The sequence below is a fragment of the Bombus huntii genome, chromosome 3, assembly GCF_024542735.1.
Source record: "Bombus huntii isolate Logan2020A chromosome 3, iyBomHunt1.1, whole genome shotgun sequence".
Classification (NCBI taxonomy): Eukaryota; Metazoa; Arthropoda; class Insecta; order Hymenoptera; family Apidae; genus Bombus; species Bombus huntii.
Window position 1 is genome coordinate 2,367,232 of NC_066240.1, and position 17,777 is coordinate 2,385,008.

The 17,777-nt window shown below is 31.6% G+C and overlaps 4 protein-coding genes across 8 annotated transcripts in view; 1 reads left to right on the forward strand and 3 right to left on the reverse strand.

Moving 5' to 3' along the window:
- The first annotated feature begins 160 nt into the window (after positions 1 to 160).
- LOC126863365 (uncharacterized) lies at positions 161 to 3,046 on the forward strand. The gene is made up of 8 exons (XM_050613450.1): positions 161 to 702; positions 826 to 1,057; positions 1,143 to 1,240; positions 1,299 to 1,490; positions 1,581 to 1,708; positions 1,786 to 1,987; positions 2,057 to 2,325; positions 2,407 to 3,046. Exons 1-8 carry the CDS (start codon positions 469 to 471, stop codon positions 2,597 to 2,599), a joined length of 1,548 nt encoding a protein of 515 aa, XP_050469407.1. The 5' UTR covers positions 161 to 468; the 3' UTR covers positions 2,600 to 3,046.
- LOC126863355 (unconventional myosin-XIX-like) lies at positions 2,677 to 6,844 on the reverse strand. 5 transcript variants are annotated; one of them, XM_050613422.1, is made up of 14 exons: positions 6,708 to 6,844; positions 6,575 to 6,644; positions 6,240 to 6,475; positions 5,830 to 6,159; positions 5,496 to 5,760; positions 5,164 to 5,427; positions 4,856 to 5,091; positions 4,606 to 4,782; positions 4,335 to 4,543; positions 4,117 to 4,268; positions 3,864 to 4,055; positions 3,226 to 3,806; positions 3,087 to 3,167; positions 2,677 to 3,022 (listed from the first exon to the last, which is right to left on the reverse strand). In XM_050613422.1, the coding sequence occupies exons 1-14, from the start codon at positions 6,723 to 6,725 to the stop codon at positions 2,927 to 2,929; spliced, it is 2,907 nt and encodes a 968-aa protein (XP_050469379.1). In that variant the 5' UTR covers positions 6,726 to 6,844; the 3' UTR covers positions 2,677 to 2,926. The 5 variants fall into 5 exon arrangements, 4 of the variants coding, with proteins under 4 accessions (XP_050469379.1, XP_050469380.1, XP_050469378.1 ...); XM_050613423.1 differs by lacking the exon at positions 3,864 to 4,055; XM_050613421.1 differs by having other exon boundaries at positions 3,226 to 4,055.
- A 100-nt stretch (positions 6,845 to 6,944) lies between these two features.
- Positions 6,945 to 17,777, reverse strand: part of LOC126863359 (transducin beta-like protein 2) — a 62,573-nt gene continuing 51,740 nt past the window's right edge. The window contains exons 3-7 of the mRNA XM_050613430.1: positions 8,132 to 8,355; positions 7,871 to 8,057; positions 7,608 to 7,793; positions 7,349 to 7,531; positions 6,945 to 7,277 (exon numbers count right to left, since the gene is read on the reverse strand). Coding sequence (XP_050469387.1) covers positions 7,054 to 7,277; positions 7,349 to 7,531; positions 7,608 to 7,793; positions 7,871 to 8,057; positions 8,132 to 8,355 — 1,004 coding nt within the window. The 3' untranslated portion in view covers positions 6,945 to 7,053. The remainder of the gene's footprint in view (positions 7,278 to 7,348; positions 7,532 to 7,607; positions 7,794 to 7,870; positions 8,058 to 8,131; positions 8,356 to 17,777) is intronic.
- On the reverse strand, positions 8,467 to 10,820 carry LOC126863362 (mRNA-capping enzyme). Its single transcript, XM_050613444.1, has one exon. It carries the CDS (start codon positions 10,454 to 10,456, stop codon positions 8,675 to 8,677), a length of 1,782 nt encoding a protein of 593 aa, XP_050469401.1. The 5' UTR covers positions 10,457 to 10,820; the 3' UTR covers positions 8,467 to 8,674.

Below are 17,777 nucleotides of genomic sequence, written 5' to 3' on the forward strand. Positions count from 1 at the left end.
AAATTTTGTCGACACTTCCGATTGGTCGACGTGCCTCTCGAAATTTTATGAAACGTCAGCTTTCACGTGACAATGATGGAGGATGTATTGTTTCGTAAAATAGACAAGAAAAGAAGAAAACTTCTGGCGAGTAATGGCGACATCTTCAGGACGAAATTTTAATTTTTAGGTTTTATAGTTGCTATGTTGTGTGTAAATAACATCCGTCTGTCTGACAATATGTATATATGTAACAAATTTACATTTATTGTTTAGTTTGTAATAGAATTTTGATAAAATTTAATAAAGGAAACCGATACTTTTATATCGAATTAATTGATTATCGCCTTTTATTAAATGTTATAAAAACATATATCTTGTAAAACAATTAGAAGAAATTATAATGTGTGATACAATTTTCATTTCGTCAGCCATATTGTTTTAAAATCATTGTAGACGAAATATTTATATTTTGTATAATCTCAAATCATGAAAGAAATGTTAACAAATCAAACTAGTTCAGGATATAGTAACCCTTTCGTTAATAATAATGGAGACAGCAACAGCAACAATACAAACGATAATAATACAAGGAGATATGCTGTTCTTAGTACAGACTGGATATCTGCAATTGGAGAAGAACTGGGAATGCATCCTTTACCAGATTCTTTATTAAAAAGACTCGCAGAAGATGCCTCGTATCGACTTAGAGAAGTTCTACATGTATATTAGTTTTATACATATATTATTATATCTGGAATTATTATTAAATTTATTCTTAAAAAAAATATATGTATATAATACATGTTTATCGTTAGAATGAAGCTGATAGAAATTCATTTTTAGAAATGTGTAACAAGATTAAAACATAGCAAAAGAAAACGTCTAACGTCTACAGATGTAAACGCTGTGATTACCAATTTATGTGATGTAGATCCAGTATTAGGAGCACCAGAATCTCTACCAGAATACCATACAGAAGCAAAAGTCTTTGTTCCTAATGAACGTATTGTTAATCTAGTACAAAAAATAAATGATCCACTTAACATATCGCAAACTAGTGTACCTTTCATTCAAGGTATACCTTACTTATTTATTAATTAATTTATTAATTTAATTATATTCTAACATTATTTGCAATTTATCAATAACACATTCAACAGAATCGGAAATATGTGATACCAGACTAATAGAAGCAAGAAATAATTATGCAAAACGCGCATTGAAAACATTATTTAATGGATCTCAGAAAACATTTCAGGTATGATATATTCAACTATGTGATCTGTTATAAATATTATAACATACACAATTTATAGGTTCTAATTAATGATTGTGCCACTAATGTTCATTTGAGTGGGGAAGGAGTAATTGATAAATTAATGTCTATTGCTAGATCTATGATAATTTCGAATAATGTGCAATACACAAGAGTATCAACAAGAACATGCCAACTTATTATTGCAATTGCAAGCAACAGTGAAGCTGTTTATCCATATCACTTAACTTCGGTAATATTCTACAGTAAGATCATATGAATTATACTAATTGATTTATGGATAAATGGATATTTTAAGACCTCTAATATTTTTTTATTACAGGTTGATAAGTTAACTGAATTGTTATTGGAATTACTTTTAGGACAGAGTTTCATAAATCCAAACCTTGAAGCACTCTTTAAAGATTGCACACTAAAATTAATGCTTCGTTGGCCATCTATTGCTGATAAGTAAATAAATTATTATACACTTAGACGTTATTCAGTAATGATTATCTTGTTATAAAATCGATTTTTATTGTTCAAAGATATATCCCCATGTTGGAGAACGTACTCTTAAAGGAAGAAAAGGTAGATATAAATGGTAATAAGAAACATATTTTGGTTATGGAGTTATTAGCTAGTATTCAGCCTTTGATGCTTTTCCAACAAGAGATAGGCTCTCCACTCTCAGTACATACTGTTTTAAAATTTGCCTTACCTGGTTCTATCCTGTGGCAAAAAATAGCTGTAAGCTAACTTTAAAATATATTTTCTTACATTATTTCTTTCCATTGCTAATGTATCTTTCAATTATAGCTTAGTATTTGTGCTCTTATAAAATCACAAGCTCATACTTTAGATATTGAAGCTTTCATGGAACATTATGGAGATTCTTTACTACCATATTTACCATTTCGTTATAAAAGCACGGTAAATGGTTATAAAAAACCTATTTCTCTTCCTATCACTGTCAAAAGTAAAATAAAATATGTTAAAGTTAGGCCGGTAATAAGTAATCGGCTGTTATGGGATCGACAAACAGCATTTCCTGATTCTACATTACGAGGTCCACGACGAGAAATAAGGTATGCAACTATATTAGATTTATCAATTAGATAGAATAAGTATTTTCGTATGTATTTTTTTATATTGCAATACAATTTTAGATTTGCCTTCGCCGGTGGACGACCGGTACCATCTAGTAATTTAAGGCGTGTTAGTTTGAGAGCGAATTATCAGATTTTAAGAAGTGAACTACAAGCTACGCTTGCTCTAGTAGCATCACGAAGGTTATTAGTACTTAAAGATAAAAGAAAGAGATCATTCGATATTTATAATCTATTATACGGTTATTTATAAATTTGTATGTCCCAGTGTGTATGATTTAAATAATAATTTTACGTTTACATTCGAATAGCCTTTGATACAAACAAATATTATTTTTTAAAAGATTTCATTTGGTTTCAAAATACATATAAACATCGTAATATTTTCTCGTTAAAGGGAGAAAACATTATTTCACATTTATACATAAAGTTTAAGGTTTGTTATTTATGATCCTACCTATAGTAGTACGTTTTTATAACAATATCTTCTGTATATTGCTGAAAACTATAACATATTTATTAAATTAGTAATAAGAAAAAGACTGAAGCCATGACCTCACCGAAAAAATTGACCTCTCTATTAAAGACAGTCTTGTAACCCTTGCGGTAATACACTACGTGGTAATATATGCGAATTAATCAAACATGTAGCCCGAGTATGCATCCTTATCGGTATCTGAAATAAATATTTTTACCATCAGTGTTGTTTTTCAACATTATCACAATTTTAAAATACATACTGCAGCAAGCTGTCGTCGACTTAAAATTCGATTCTTATAAAAAAGTAAACAGGAATCTATTTCAATAGTAACAATTTTGTCCTGAAAACAATAAATTTTTAGTACATTAAAATTATACTAAGATATCAAAATTACCAACCTTCTCGCAATACATAGAATATCTTTTTTCATTGATATTCTTTACAGAGTCTATATTCATTAAAGAACTATGTAACGCTAAACGCTGTTTCAATAAATTATTGTTATTGTCATTACAATTATCATCTATCATATCATTGTACATATGAAAGTCTTTACCATGTTCAAGTTTTGGAAAATAATCAGAATTGATCGTTTTTAAGTAAGTTTTAGTTTGTATATCACTGAGTTGATATCTAAGGTTAATTATTTTTGGCCAATTTTTAAGGACATATACTTTTCCAAAAATATTTAGCATCTCCGGCCAGTTATTCTTATTTTCATTCTTATATTCTGAATAAGTTTCATTCAGACTTTTATTTATATTCTTATTTTTATCTTCCTTATTTTCCATTACCAGATTTAGATGACTTGTTTCCTTATTGTTCTGAGCGACTGGAGCTTCCTCCAAAGAATTTGATGTTTTCAATTCGCTTTCAAGCATAATTTTGACAGTTGTATTGTCTTTGTTTATGTTGTATATATTTTGTATTGAAAAGTTAGTTCCCAAATATTTTGAGATAGCTGGTATTATTTTACGTCCTGTGAAAAGAATTTTGAGAAAAGAACAAAAAAGTATATGTAAGATGTTATACTTACTATGCTTTATCCAAAACGCTTTTATTTTATTAGCATATTTTATACGATAATTCCTTCTATAGGATTCTAATTTAAGAAAAATAGGCTCTGTTAAAAATATCAACTGCTTTCCAAAATGAACCTGTGTTTGTAGATCTCTCTTAGGTACAATTGACTCCAGAATCAGTTTACATTTGTCGAGATCAATCATTTCTGTTAAAAATTATTTCCATTTCTATACCTAAATAAATAAACAAGTATCTGCACTACCTACCCATAGGCTTTCTGGAGTAACGAACATAAAAATCTTGATGACGCAAACGAATAGGATATTTACATTTAGCTAAAGGTAAAGCATCAAAAATACCAATACATGCCAATTGTTTTTGGAAGTTTTTACGATCCCATTCATTATTTATCGATCGACTAAAAAAATTAATTATTAAGTACAAGGATATCATAGAAAAGTAATTGTAGAAAAACATATATTACTTTGGTTTAACACATCGTACGTAATGCAAGTCACATTTTCTAAGTTCCTTAATAAGTGTATCCATATTATATTTTAATTTAGCTAACATAGTTTTTTTTGTAATAGATCCCTTTACAATATGCAAATATTGTTCCTCTCCAAAATTGATTAAGGAACGAAGAAATTTATTCTTACTTGTACTGAAAATTAGAGATATTTCATTTGGAACCTATAACAAATTTTTAAAATTGTTAATAATTTTTATTCTGAATCGTAAAATATATTTAATACCTTATCTGTATTTTTAGATAGTAAATCTTCTATAGAATATGTAACAGGACCAGAGTAATGTTCTATAATGAAGTTTCCTTCTTTCTCATTTAAAAATTTTTTTTGTGCATTATGTAAATTTTTACATACTGATTGAATTATTGTTAATATATCTATCACTACTGGTGATTGACAAGCCTGTAATATAATAACCACAGTATCACTGCAATGATAACTTTTATATACAGTTAAATATATATATTTTACATACATCATTCAAGGTCAAAAATAAATTTTCTTCAATAACGTTTAGACGTTCTTTGTATAAATTGATAGTATGTGAAGGATTGCAAATTTTAATAAAACCTTCCTCTTGTAAATCATTACGATTATTTTCCACACAAGTTTCTATGAAATATTGTTGCATTTTCTCATTAGCATAATTTACACAAAGTTGTTCTATTCCGTTTTTAGTAAACGATTCGAAACCAAAGATATCCAGTATGCCTAAAAAGGATATATACATATATATGCATAATTTGACAAGACTTCAATATAAAATTCAGTGTTGTAGCATACCAAGCCATTGTGAATATTGTTGTTTTAAAGACAAAGTTTTATTTGCATGATTTAAGATCCAATGAAAAAGAAGATCGTACATATATCTAATTATACTATGTAATCTGTTGCGACACGCATCAACAGTAACAAGGTGTCGATGGTACGAGGTGTGTTTCCGCCAAGTACTTTGTGGGTTTATGAGAATAGTAGTAAGTAATTCCATGATAGTATCTTCAGTTAAAGAACTAAGAATACAAGTACTTTTTAGAGCTTCCTTTGATTCTACAAATATGGTTATATAAAATTTCTCATTCTTGTATTATATGTATAGGATAAGTAGTGCAACATACTATTATTATTAAAATCAATTGCACATATTTCACCATCTTCTCTAAATTTAATATTTCCCATATGAATCAATAAGGCAAGAACTTGAAAAATGTTCTTTTTTTGATCAGATTTGAAATCCAATATATCCAATGCGTTCAGAGTATCTTGGAAACTTTCTTGAAAATATTTCTTCTTATTGCAATCTATAACATTTAATATATCATAATATTTATCTTTAGATAAATTAAAAATTTCAAGTTCTGTAGGTGACATTCCAAATATCATCTGAAATATATTTTTTTAGTATTTCTTACAGATACTTTCAGCTGCATAAGAATATGTAATAAATCAAACCTGATAAAAAATTTGAAAATTGCTTGAACCTCTTGTTACTCTATTTCTTTCTAAGAGAAACGAGTTAATAGTTGCACCAGAAATAATTCCACTTTTATAATGAAGTTTTACAAGTTGTCCATGTCTTGAACTTATTTCATTTTTTTCAGTACAGGCAGTTGTAAAAGTAGATATCAAACGACAAGCGTCTGTAATTCTTAGCATAATATTGTGTGCACAATCTCCTTGAGATAATTGTACTGACCATTTGTTAATATTACTAAGAAACTCTAGACACTTGCAAGCATTGAATGTTTTTCCTGTTCCAGTTTCTCCACTTATAACAATTACCTTAATATATAATATACTGATAAGTTTGAAAAAGAAAATCAATGTCTTTTATGATGATCTATCTCTTCTAAATGTTCTACCTGAGCATTTTGTCCATGTTCCTTGATAAGATTGTAATGTGCCTTAGCAGCAACAGCAAATATGTGAGGATTTGCTTCATACGTAGTATGAGATATATCAATATGTTTATTAAATTCTGAAGAATTATACAAATGAGATGTTGATACTTCATTGTTAGGATTTAATGTCAGGAGTAGTGAACCAACCCATGTATAAATTTGACCACGTTGTAATCTTTGTAATAGAAAATCTATAACTGAGAAAGAAACATTATTTGTGAAATGCTTTTTGTTATTTTATTATTTGATAAAAAGTATTTAAGGCTTTTATATAGAAATAGCATATGCATACATACTAATATTTTCATCTTCTGGTAAAGTACCTAAATCGGTAATGAAATCCCATCCGGCTTGGGAAATTGGTTGCTGTAAAATGTATGTAATATATAAGAAAATGTGATATAAATGATATTTTCATTAATGACAAACCTTTTCTGTTGCTGGCATAACGTTCTCCACATCTATCACTGGCAATATGAATAAACGAAATGATGTTGTCAGAAACAAATATTTATTTGTTCAAGGTCAAAAAAGTTCACATATCGGTTTCTTCCCGCATTATTCAAAACTATAACTTCTACGTAGATGACGTAATTTACGTTACAAAAACAATAAAGTTCTTTAAACGTATCAAATGTTTTTAATTTATTATTATAAACAAATGAATTCACGTATGAATCTCTTTATTCAAATACATTAGAAAATTATATTACAAACAATTCTTTAAATGCAATTTTAAAATTATTTGTCTTTAAAAAAGTTTATGTTTAATTCATTAAGGACGCTTCTCTTCCATTGCTTGAAGAAACTTTCTGTTATTTTGAATAAGTTTCTCCAAACGTTCCTTTGTAGCTGAAGTTTGCTTTTGTGTAAGTTTACGACTTGCAGATTCAATTGCCACTCGATAACCAGCAACATTGTGGAAAACTTTTATATGTCTATCTCCAGCAACTAAAACATATTCTCCCACAGCATCAAAAGCTAGGCTCGTAATAGGTCCTGTAATGTAATATTATATATATATATAAATATAAAAAATGTAGTATTTATATATTATAATGAAAAAATACCCAGAAAAATATCTTCTATGGTAGTATCCAACAAGCCAGTAATTGTAGAATAAAAACTTAACGAAGATCCATGAGCTATCGCTAAAACTTCAGTATTAGGAGATAATGCAATATTAGCTGTTATTGTACTTTCCCATGGTCCAGTTTGAAGTATATGAGGATCCTCTCCTTTTTCGAATTCAACTATATACGTATAAATTGGCAAATGTAGCACAATTTGACACAAATAATTTACGAAAAGAATACCTCAATTTATTACTTTTTATATCGTATAAACGATAAGTTTCATCTTTTGATACAGTAGCCATACAACTACTATCAGCACTGAAAGTAAAATCAAGTATTCCAGATGAGTGACCAGCAAGATCGAAAGCCTTTACTACTTGTTTGAATTCTCCTGATTTACTAAATACTATTTCCCATATGTTTGCATCTGGAGTGAACCCTAAACAATAAAATATCATTATTGAGACATGGAATAAGTGTTAGTTAGAGCTAAGATAAAATATTCTAAAGAATTACCGGATGTACCGACGAAACGTCCACAAGGTGATATTCGTGCTCGATAGGTCGATCCAAGATGCAATTCTATAGTTGCAAGAACTTGTCCTTTAAGGTCCCATACTACAAGATCGTTCATTTTACTGCATGTAATAATATATTTTCCTGTACATGCAATATCCATGCCAACAACATCTTCTGTATGTCGCTAAAAAATTAATAATAAAGGATATGAAATTTATGTATAAAAAATAATATAATAAAGAGATATTTAGTACATACCTTTGGAAATTCTAAAGTTTTAATTGCAGAGGCTAAGGTACCATCTGGTTTCTTGGAAATTTTATAAACTTCAATAGTATTTGCTACAGCTTTATGAATGAGAAAAGCTTTACTATCAGGAGACCAGCGTACTAATGTCGCATGATCGAATTCTATATTAACACGTAGCGATCTTTTTTCTTTTATTGTCAATTCTTTTGTGCACCATAACAAAACAGTCCTATCTGAAAAATTAGAGATCACAGTCTTACAAAACTATTCTAATAAAAGACGTAAAATAATTCTGACAAGGAAAGGATTAGGTGATAAGTATCTTATGCAAGATCAAAAAGACATTTAATTTATTACAGAGTATCTTTATTGAGCGAACAATTTACAATTGTTAAAGTTTTACAGCAATTGAAACAAGTTTCAATACAATACAAGTACAATAGGCTAGATACATGTATTTCATGCTTATAGACCAATTAAAATCTCACAATAAACCTATTATTTCTTAAATCTTAAATACATTATAGTATCATTAAAACTATGTGTAGTCAGTTATATGTTACGTTTTTTATTCGGAGGTGGCATAAGATCAGAATCATCTATTATAAATCGGTGCCTATTAATATAATCTAAAAGTCGTTCAGTTGTTATGGGTTTTATAATGCTTCTGCATACAGATTGAGCCGTATTGTACGAATTAGGAAATGATTTATCAGTTCTTTCACGCATGAAAACCCATTGGCCATTTTCAAATTTACATTCAATAATTGCATTATTTAAATCTTTTATTTGTTTGGTAACTTTCATTTTGTCAAATGGTTCTTTCATGCCACCTACATAGAGATAGCCAATTTTCTTTGGAAGAATTCCTTCTCCAGATTCTGTAATTATTTTTAATCTAAAATCAACAGAATTCTGTGACAAGGGTTTCCATTTTAAAACATCTGGTGAAAGCCCTGGACAATAGGGTTCCTTAGCAGGTTGAAATATTAAACCATCAGGTTCATGGCCTAGTTGTTTGGCAAATTTTTCACTTAATAAATTAGCAGCTTGTGTCACATCCCAAAAATGTTTCAATCGTACTGAAAAGGGTTCCATTTCTTTTCTCAATTTTCCTTCCTTCATTGCTCTATGTCTGCCACCTATAATTTCTCGTTCAATGATGCAAGAACGCTCAGGATGGAATGGTAATTTGCTAATATCTTTGCCATCGTACATCACTACATCATAAACTAAGTATCTTGGATATTCTTTACCATTTGCCTTGTCAATCACCATTTCACCATCCAATAATGTATCTTTAAGAGTTCTAGATATGTCTTTTGGATGTGGAAAAGTCATTCCATTAACTTGAAATACACTATTATCTCTATCTACAAAATAAATTTCTCCATCTGCTTGAATCATCATCATATACCTGGTCCCATCTGCTTTCCATGAAACTCTATATGGTTTTTCATGTAGCAATCTAATATTATCTTCATCCATAGAAACTGGCTGAGAACCTGGAAATCCAGTTGATTTCCAAGAACAAATACCTTGAACACGTCTCTGTATTCCACTTAATTTTCTATCCTCTAAAATAGGAGTTACTCCAGGTACACCAGCCATGAATATTGGATTTTTGTTATTAAACTCACGCCTCCTTTTTTTATTGGGTACGTCTTGATTATAATTATCATTATCAGCACTAGTGCCTTCATCTGTATCTTCTACATTGGAATCATCATATTCTAAGCACCAAGCTGGTCTAGGAGCAGGATCAGGAGCATCCTCCACATCATCGTATCTCCTAAATAGTTCTTGGATATAATCAGCTTTATATATGCCTGGTGGTCTTGCAGTAGCAAATTCTGCCAAACCAGCATCAACGCTAGTACCATCAGTTTCTACTAAATAACTAATTATAAGGAAGCCAGTTCTATTAAAACCATGCGTGCAATGAACACCGATAACTTCCAACGGGTTAAACGATATAAAATTTCTGCAAATTTGCACAAAAATTCTTGTTTGTTCTTCAGAGGGAGTTTCACCGTGACCTCTGCACTGCAACTTTAAATATTTGCAACCATACGCTTCTAAACTTTCCTTGTCATAAAATCTCGTAGTGTTGGTTAGGTCAACCCATAGACCTAATTTTATTTTCTGACTCTTTAACGATGCGAATAACATATCCACTGAGAAACGACATTCTTCTGGCACTTGGCTATCAAATGCAGACGATAGCGGAGTCTTGAAAGCGAGAAATTTATTCTGTATTAGTTTTACTGCTTTCCGTGGACAATGAAGCCATCGGGGCGGAATTGGCCCCTTGCTTTCGTTCCTACTTGACATTTTATCGCGTTTTTCTTTCTTATAAAATTAATTTTCTATAACTTCTAGTTTATTAATCAATTTTTATAAACGCGAGATACTGAAAATCGTTTTTAACAACATGGAAACATGAAAAATACAGTACTATAACCTTATATTTATATTTATTTTTCCAAGCACATTCGTTTCTCTATTTCTTCGTACACACGTAATATGTTAATTTTTTCAAACTTGTCATTTATGCCAGTAACATTACAAAGTAGATATTCAATTAATTTGACAATAAGATACGCAAATTTTGCTTCCAAATACGTTCCAAACAACGGAACAGCTGTTGCTAGCGTCCACTGGACGCCATTACAGGCTTTCACAATTTCGACTAATAACAAACTTCTCGATGAAACGTATCGATATTCAATAGAATCGATTTGACTTTCCGAAATTTAAATTTATAAATTTATATGTTTTAATTTGAATTTAGACGATTAAATTTAAAGATCTGCATTTTTTAATTAAAGTTTGCCATATAATCAATACTATTCTTGAATTGACATTGCTGTGACATACACGCTCACACATGTAAATAAATATTACGTTGACATTTTTTTTGTTGTAGGATCATTATATGTAATGGTATAAACAACGACTAATTAAAAGTAACAATTTTATTTTATTCCAAGTTACCTTGACAAATAACTTCAAGTATGTCTAAATTAATTCTTTCTTCCTATACCTGTATCCGTGGTTAAAAACGTTATTCAAGGTCATCGTTGGTTAAATCAACTAAAGTATAAGCACGAAGGTGAAGAGCAAGGTGAGGTCCCTCGCTCAAACAGCGGGGGAAATTATGCTCATAGGAAACGAATAATTCGTCCCTGATGTTTCACGTATCGCTGATTCGACGGTTAAATATCTAGCACATTGTCCAACGTTAAATACAAAAACTTAGATGCTCGGTACTATTGATTATCAACGATGAGAAACTTGTAAGATTATTACAAAATATATTAACCAGTAAATTAATATATTGATATATATAATCACCTATAAATTCTTATTTTTCATTTCGTTAAATACGTGTACTACCGCATAAAAATATGTAGATACTTTCTTTATTTTTAACGGCGTGTAACAATTATAGTTACAAAGATATTAGTATTAGTTATAAGGTTATAAATATATTCAAGACAATTGTTTTCTTTGTTAAAGTTATCGTGAAATAATAAATCGTGATATGATAAAATTTACTTTTAGAAATTAATATACGATCAAAGAAAAATCGTCATCTGTAAATGACAACCTTTATTTTTTTTGAGACAGTTTTGGTTTTTAAGGAATTCGTGATCCTCGATTCGTTTGATCGTCGACCTATAGATAAAACAGAAATGATTCTTCGTAATTAATAGTAAGTCTATCGTGATTGTGTAATTCTATCAATGATATCTAAAATTAGTCAACATTTCGATCAATTGCCCATTCTATCTAATTTTAATATACTCTTGCGTAATAAATCCTGAAATAAAGAATGTATGTTCTATAGGTATATTTATTTATTTCACAAGAAGATAATAGGTAAGTATTGTTTTTGATCATTAGTTTGCCATTGATTCAAATATTTTAATAATACCTGTGTATTACAGAAGCATGCAAAATCTATGTCTAATATAAAGACGAAGTTGAAATTGATCTTGAAATGGAATATCACAAGGTACGTGTAAACATTGTGTCCACATATATGTATTAATTGCAAATCGATAGAATATGAAATACGAGTATGTATTACTTTCTCGAAGATCTAAAATATAATTGCTGTAGATTGTACAAATGGAAATGCAGAGCTCTGTCTCGAGTTTCTCGGAGAAAGCGTGACCGGGGTGAACGAGAGTAGCACATTGCAATAAAACGCTACTCGACGTTAATATACGAGTAGCTAAATATAAGTCGTTCCCTTGTGGTTCACCCACGCTATGCGTTCGATTTTGATACACGTAAATTTTTACCAGCTCAACGTAACCTTTCCCAACATCATACCATGAGTGATCAATACATTTTTATAATTTATCAATTTTCAATTTAGTCACGACTCGTAATTTAATATAAAATTAAACATCTTATTCTCTTGGAGAACGTAACCTTCGACATAACGTGTTTTCATTCGATCGATATATTGTTTAATAAAAACGGAAAATCAACAATTGGGGTTAGGTTAGGGTTAGGTTTTGGAATTATGTCAGTGATGAAACGTGAACTTTTCTGTCAACGATCTCAAATCTCTCGATTACTGCAATAATTTCCAAATGCAAACCAATAATTTCAATAATATTATAATATTGTTGTATTTTTCTAAGAACTGCACGGACATTTTTATACAATATATAACGAATATAGTAGTCTTTTTCGCGAAACAAGCTATATACTATATTCTATGAGTAAGAATGAGAGGACTCATATAAACGTAGACTTATAAAATACGAACTAATAACGGATTAATGTTTTCTTTAATGAAGATTATGAAGACTACACGGGAAAAGGAATGAATTCGTTTTTGTTGATTTTCTGGCTTTAATATCTTCGTGGCTGAAAGAAAGTACTTCAACATGAAATAGTTGAAGAAAGGAATAATTTAATAGGTTTGATGTTATGCAAATATGCAGTTATCATGTTAATTTCATACTACTTTATAATATTAGTCTCTATATATGTATATATAGTTATCGTTATTAATACTGTTTAAATATTCAAGAGGGTGACAAGAACATCTAGACTAGACCAGCAACAAAGACTAGTTTTTGGCCCTCAAGATCGTTGGATATTATGCCTCTGGAGGACGTTTATTTGTGGGGAATGTTATAGGAAAAAATTTACGTGACAAGAGTTAATACATGTTAGGAATTAATGCAAATATTCGTAACTCATTAATCGAAATTAGAGAAAATCAACAAGAAATTCAAAATCTCATGAATTTAATTTTTACATATTTTGGAATGGAATTAATACATGTAAGTATCGCCAATCTGTTTCTATTTTCCATCGAAGAGCAAACCAATCCCTTGTTGTTTAGTATTTGTAGTAGCTTTTAAGGCATTCACAAGTTTACGTTTATATAACATGTTTTACTTACGTTTATCCATAGAATAAGCAAGCTAACATCGCTCCATGGAAAATTCTGCGATATATAAATATTATACAGAGATACTTATGGCATTTTAAGAAAAATGCAATGGAATATTGCAATGTTGTTAAAAACTATTTATCCTGCAAGAGGACAAATTCTGTTCATTGAATATAGTATTCTCTAATAGAGCAAGTCAGGAATTGATGTAACGTCGGATCCTACATTTCGCAATCCACGAACAAACGATGAGCCACGTTCGTGTCTTCCGTTTGATTTCTCAATCGACAATGGCCTAACCTACCTACGGAATATTTAATGTTCTCGTCTCTAGCGAGTCTATGGTGACAACGTTTTTCTTTCTATCAACAGTCAGTAAAAATCCAAAGTTTCTTCTTTCTTCAACATTTCATCTCCCTCCGTCCGACACTGTAAACGAACCACAAGGATATTCTTCATCGTTGACAACCGCAAGGACTTTATGAAATATGAAAAAGTAGGACATCAACCGTAATCGCTTTGTCAATAGTGAGAAATTGCCTTAAATGTGCAAATGTTTAAAACCTTGCTGATACGACGAACAAACAGAATATTTTTCGATTTCGCAAAGATCAAAGAACTTCATCTTACGTACACTACACTCGATCATAAGTAAGAAGAGACATACGAGTACGATCGTTTCTATTCGGATGAAATTTTACGTTGTCCTCTAACAAGATCGCTCCCAGACATTTCCACGTGTATTACCACTAGCGCTCAAAAACATTCGAACACTGGCTTATCTTTGATAAAATGTACTTTAATTACAAGATTAAAGACGGATTGGACTGTAATAATTTTGTAATTAGAATTTGTAAAAGAAGTATTTCTCTTTATAAAATCCTCCTTAGTTTGTCTCATAAATCCGAAAGTAAAGAGTTTGTCAAGTGGCAAAACAGTTTTATAAGATCTGATAATTGCAAATGCCGATTTTATTACCACGCATTGACTTCTGAAAATCAATCTAATCGTATATACGAACATTGGTGATCGTAAAGAACAAGATTAAAGACGGATCAGACTGTAATAATTTTGTTCTTCGCGATCACCAATATTCGTATGTGCGATTAGATTGATTTTCAGAAGTCAATGCGTGGTAATAAAATTTATGAGACAGATTAAGGAGGATTTTATAAACAGAAATACTTCTGATGTTGATTGATATCGAGCGTTTTTGACGGTCGATTTTAGCCAACTTCTTGTAAAATTTGGTTACCGCTCTTATTATTAGAAAAAGAAATAAATTAATTTAAATGTAATTTACATGGTGAATTAACTGTTATGTTCGACACGCTTGATTTCGTTCTTTTCTAGAAGGAGAAATTTTGAAGAAAGTCGATAAAATCGTGCTAACGAAGAATCACGCGATGGTATAATGCTTCATGAACGAGCGCGTCCAACAGGCTAACAAAGTTATTTAGCTAATGAGAATAATTAGTAGCTCGGAAAATTGAACGATGCACTGGAATCACGATATTTATAAAGATTTAAAAGTAGACGTTGATCTCGTTTCCGATTAATAATCCGAATAATAATACGCTAAAAAGCTTTATTTGTCGAAAATAATAAGATTTTCGGCTTTTGCGCGTTGCTTTGTTTTCTGTAACAATGTACACTTTTATCGCTCGGCCTTTAATCAAAATGTTCCGTCCACGATTTCGAAACTGGAGAAAACACGTTTTATCGTTTTCTTTGTCCCATGCTTGTTTCTCTAATTATGAAAAAATGCTAGACGGGACATTTTAATTAAGAAGAGAAGATTAGACATCGATGAAATATTAAAACAAATATACCATGTTTTCTTAGCCTATAGGGTACTACAGTGATAGCAATTCGAATCTAATCGCTATCTAGTCGGTTACAGTTCGTCATCCTGTTATTGTCTACCCATTTCCTTTGTTTTCGTTCGTGTGAAACTTTTATATCGTTATCAAAGCAATGAAAAGATACACGGATTAGACGAAATTTTAGCGGAACTTTCCTATCGTCTATCGAGAAAAGAGCGATAATTTTCAAAGCAGCATGTCGCGAGCGATGAAGGTGGAGAAAGTTTCTGTCCTCCCTTGCGTCCCCTCGTCGCTGTTGCCATTTCTACCATAGGAAACGCTTCCTTGAGGCCCCGGTTCGGCAACCCACGCGCCTTATCCGAAGAAAGAAAGTTGTTGCGCCGCACGAAACCTGCACATTTTCTCTCCGTAACCTGGCTCCTATCTCCGCCGACATGCCCTGATTAAAGCAGCATCCTCTCTTTTTCTTCCTTCGCACTTCGCGAAGCTCGTTCGTCCGACACCATCTTCTTGTACGAGCAGAGACCTCGATTTGACGGTCAGAAGCGCGATCGCGCTAATAGTTATTTTATTTTTACAGACGAGGATTTCGAGTTTGCGGAGGAGCCACGAGTAGTGACGAGGCCCGAAACACTTACAATTGCTTCGAATCCATATATGTAACGAAAGATTTGAATCGCTTCGAATATGATTCGAAGCCTGGATTCTTGAAAGTCTCGAACTCGTGACTAGTCACGAGTTACCCAATGCAAGAAAAAAACAGACGCGTCGCGTCTTCGAATAGTAATCGCGCAGCGCGTATTATATTTAATATCGAGCTATTATTAAAAGATCCGAAGAACGGTTTACCTCTTGGCGATGGAAAACGTTGAGTATAGTGATAACGAGAGAATCTTGCGAAATACATATATAGGTACTTGTCAGATAGACGATAACGAAATATGAAATTTGTTGTTTCGTGGCTGGCATATTGAGAACGTAGTTGAGTAAGGGAAAAGAGTAATATGGATAAAGAATAACAATTGCCTTGAATATGTATATTTCTAATATTGCATATAAGTTGGCTCTGCACGGGCGCGTTAAAATTAATTAAATGAAATAATTAAAACTAATTCTAAGTAGTATTTATTTGAACTAAAAAGCTTAACGAACCATTACAACCATAAAGATTTACAAATAAAAGAAACGAAAGACAAAGCCAATAAACATGCTACAAATACAGTGCACGCCAACAGCGACATCCTAACGCAGAAGCGACATAGCTCGCATGTACGTTGTATGGATTTGCGTAGATGGAAAGGAGAAAACCTCAAGACCTCGTTACAAACGACACATAAAAATCCAACGAGGAGCTTCCAACGGGAAGCAACCTCGATTATGCCATCCGTTCGCCTAACTCAAGGAGCTACCTACTGATTTATTAGATAACTTTTTTATGAAGACCTTACCCCTCAAGATTCTGGGGTGAGCGACGCGCGCTTCCTTCATAATCCTTTACTTAAATTAAGTTTTATACTTTACCTTACTTAATCTTCAAAAAAAGGGGAGAGGGGGAGAAAATAAACGCAATATTTATACATATTGAATATCGAAATCAAATATTGAAAAATCCGACATCCATTGCAATAGTTCTATTTCGAATTCTATAGACTTAAGAACAGCAGGGCTGAACGATCAGTGGAATTATAAAATCCTATGATTTCCAATGTAAAGTCAAATGATTTTAACGGTATAGTTGATCCATCTTGGCGTCCTTGGTGACGTTTTGCAGCATAGAAAATCAATTAAATCATCGAATGGTGCCAGCTAGCGTTACTTGGTATCTCATACGTTGTATAATTCGACCTTGGAAGCTTCTAACATGTTTAAGCGTTAAATCTCTAGCGGGGAGATCGGTCGGCCGATCATTCACCTCGAATGTCCGTTTCTTCGAGGCAAAATTGGCAGGTTCAACAACCGGACGGCAACGTACTTACATCGCTGCCGTTAATAAGAGGAGGCAGTTCGATGCTGTCGTGAAGGATAAATTTAAAAGAGAGGCAACGCCTCCGAAAATGTCCCTGACCCGCGTAAAAACCTTGCCAGTGTCCAGCACGAGGGCACGAGCACACGTTTACCATAATTCCTCTGCTTCAGTAGTTATACATACAGTACTGTGCAAGAGTCTTAAATCATCTACGATAATGATCTCATGACGACGATAACAATGATATTTTAAAAAAATACTTTCACGTGATGTCACGCAGAAATGAATCTGCGATTTACGGATGTATTTGAATTTGAATTTTGTGAACATTATCGTATGGTATCGATCGAATCGATCAATCAATTTTCTCAGAATCTGAAGATACTTCAACTTGTAAAAGTATCCGTTCTCTTAATTTCTATCTGTATTCTTTTCTAT

Excerpts from the sequence above, each read along its gene's own strand:
- LOC126863365 (XM_050613450.1), top strand. The coding sequence starts at position 469 with ATGAAAGAAATGTTAACAAATCAAACTAGTTCAGGATATAGTAACCCT. Across the intron at positions 1,058-1,142 it reads TAGTGTACCTTTCATTCAAG|AATCGGAAATATGTGATACC; the intron begins GTATACCTTACT and ends CACATTCAACAG. Across the intron at positions 2,326-2,406 it reads GGTCCACGACGAGAAATAAG|ATTTGCCTTCGCCGGTGGAC; the intron begins GTATGCAACTAT and ends ATACAATTTTAG.
- LOC126863355 (XM_050613421.1), bottom strand. Across the intron at positions 4,783-4,855 it reads TATTTTTGACCTTGAATGAT|GCTTGTCAATCACCAGTAGT; the intron begins GTATGTAAAATA and ends ATTATATTACAG. Across the intron at positions 3,023-3,086 it reads GTCGACGACAGCTTGCTGCA|ATACCGATAAGGATGCATAC; the intron begins GTATGTATTTTA and ends TATTTATTTCAG.
- LOC126863362 (XM_050613444.1), bottom strand. The coding sequence starts at position 10,456 with ATGTCAAGTAGGAACGAAAGCAAGGGGCCAATTCCGCCCCGATGGCTT.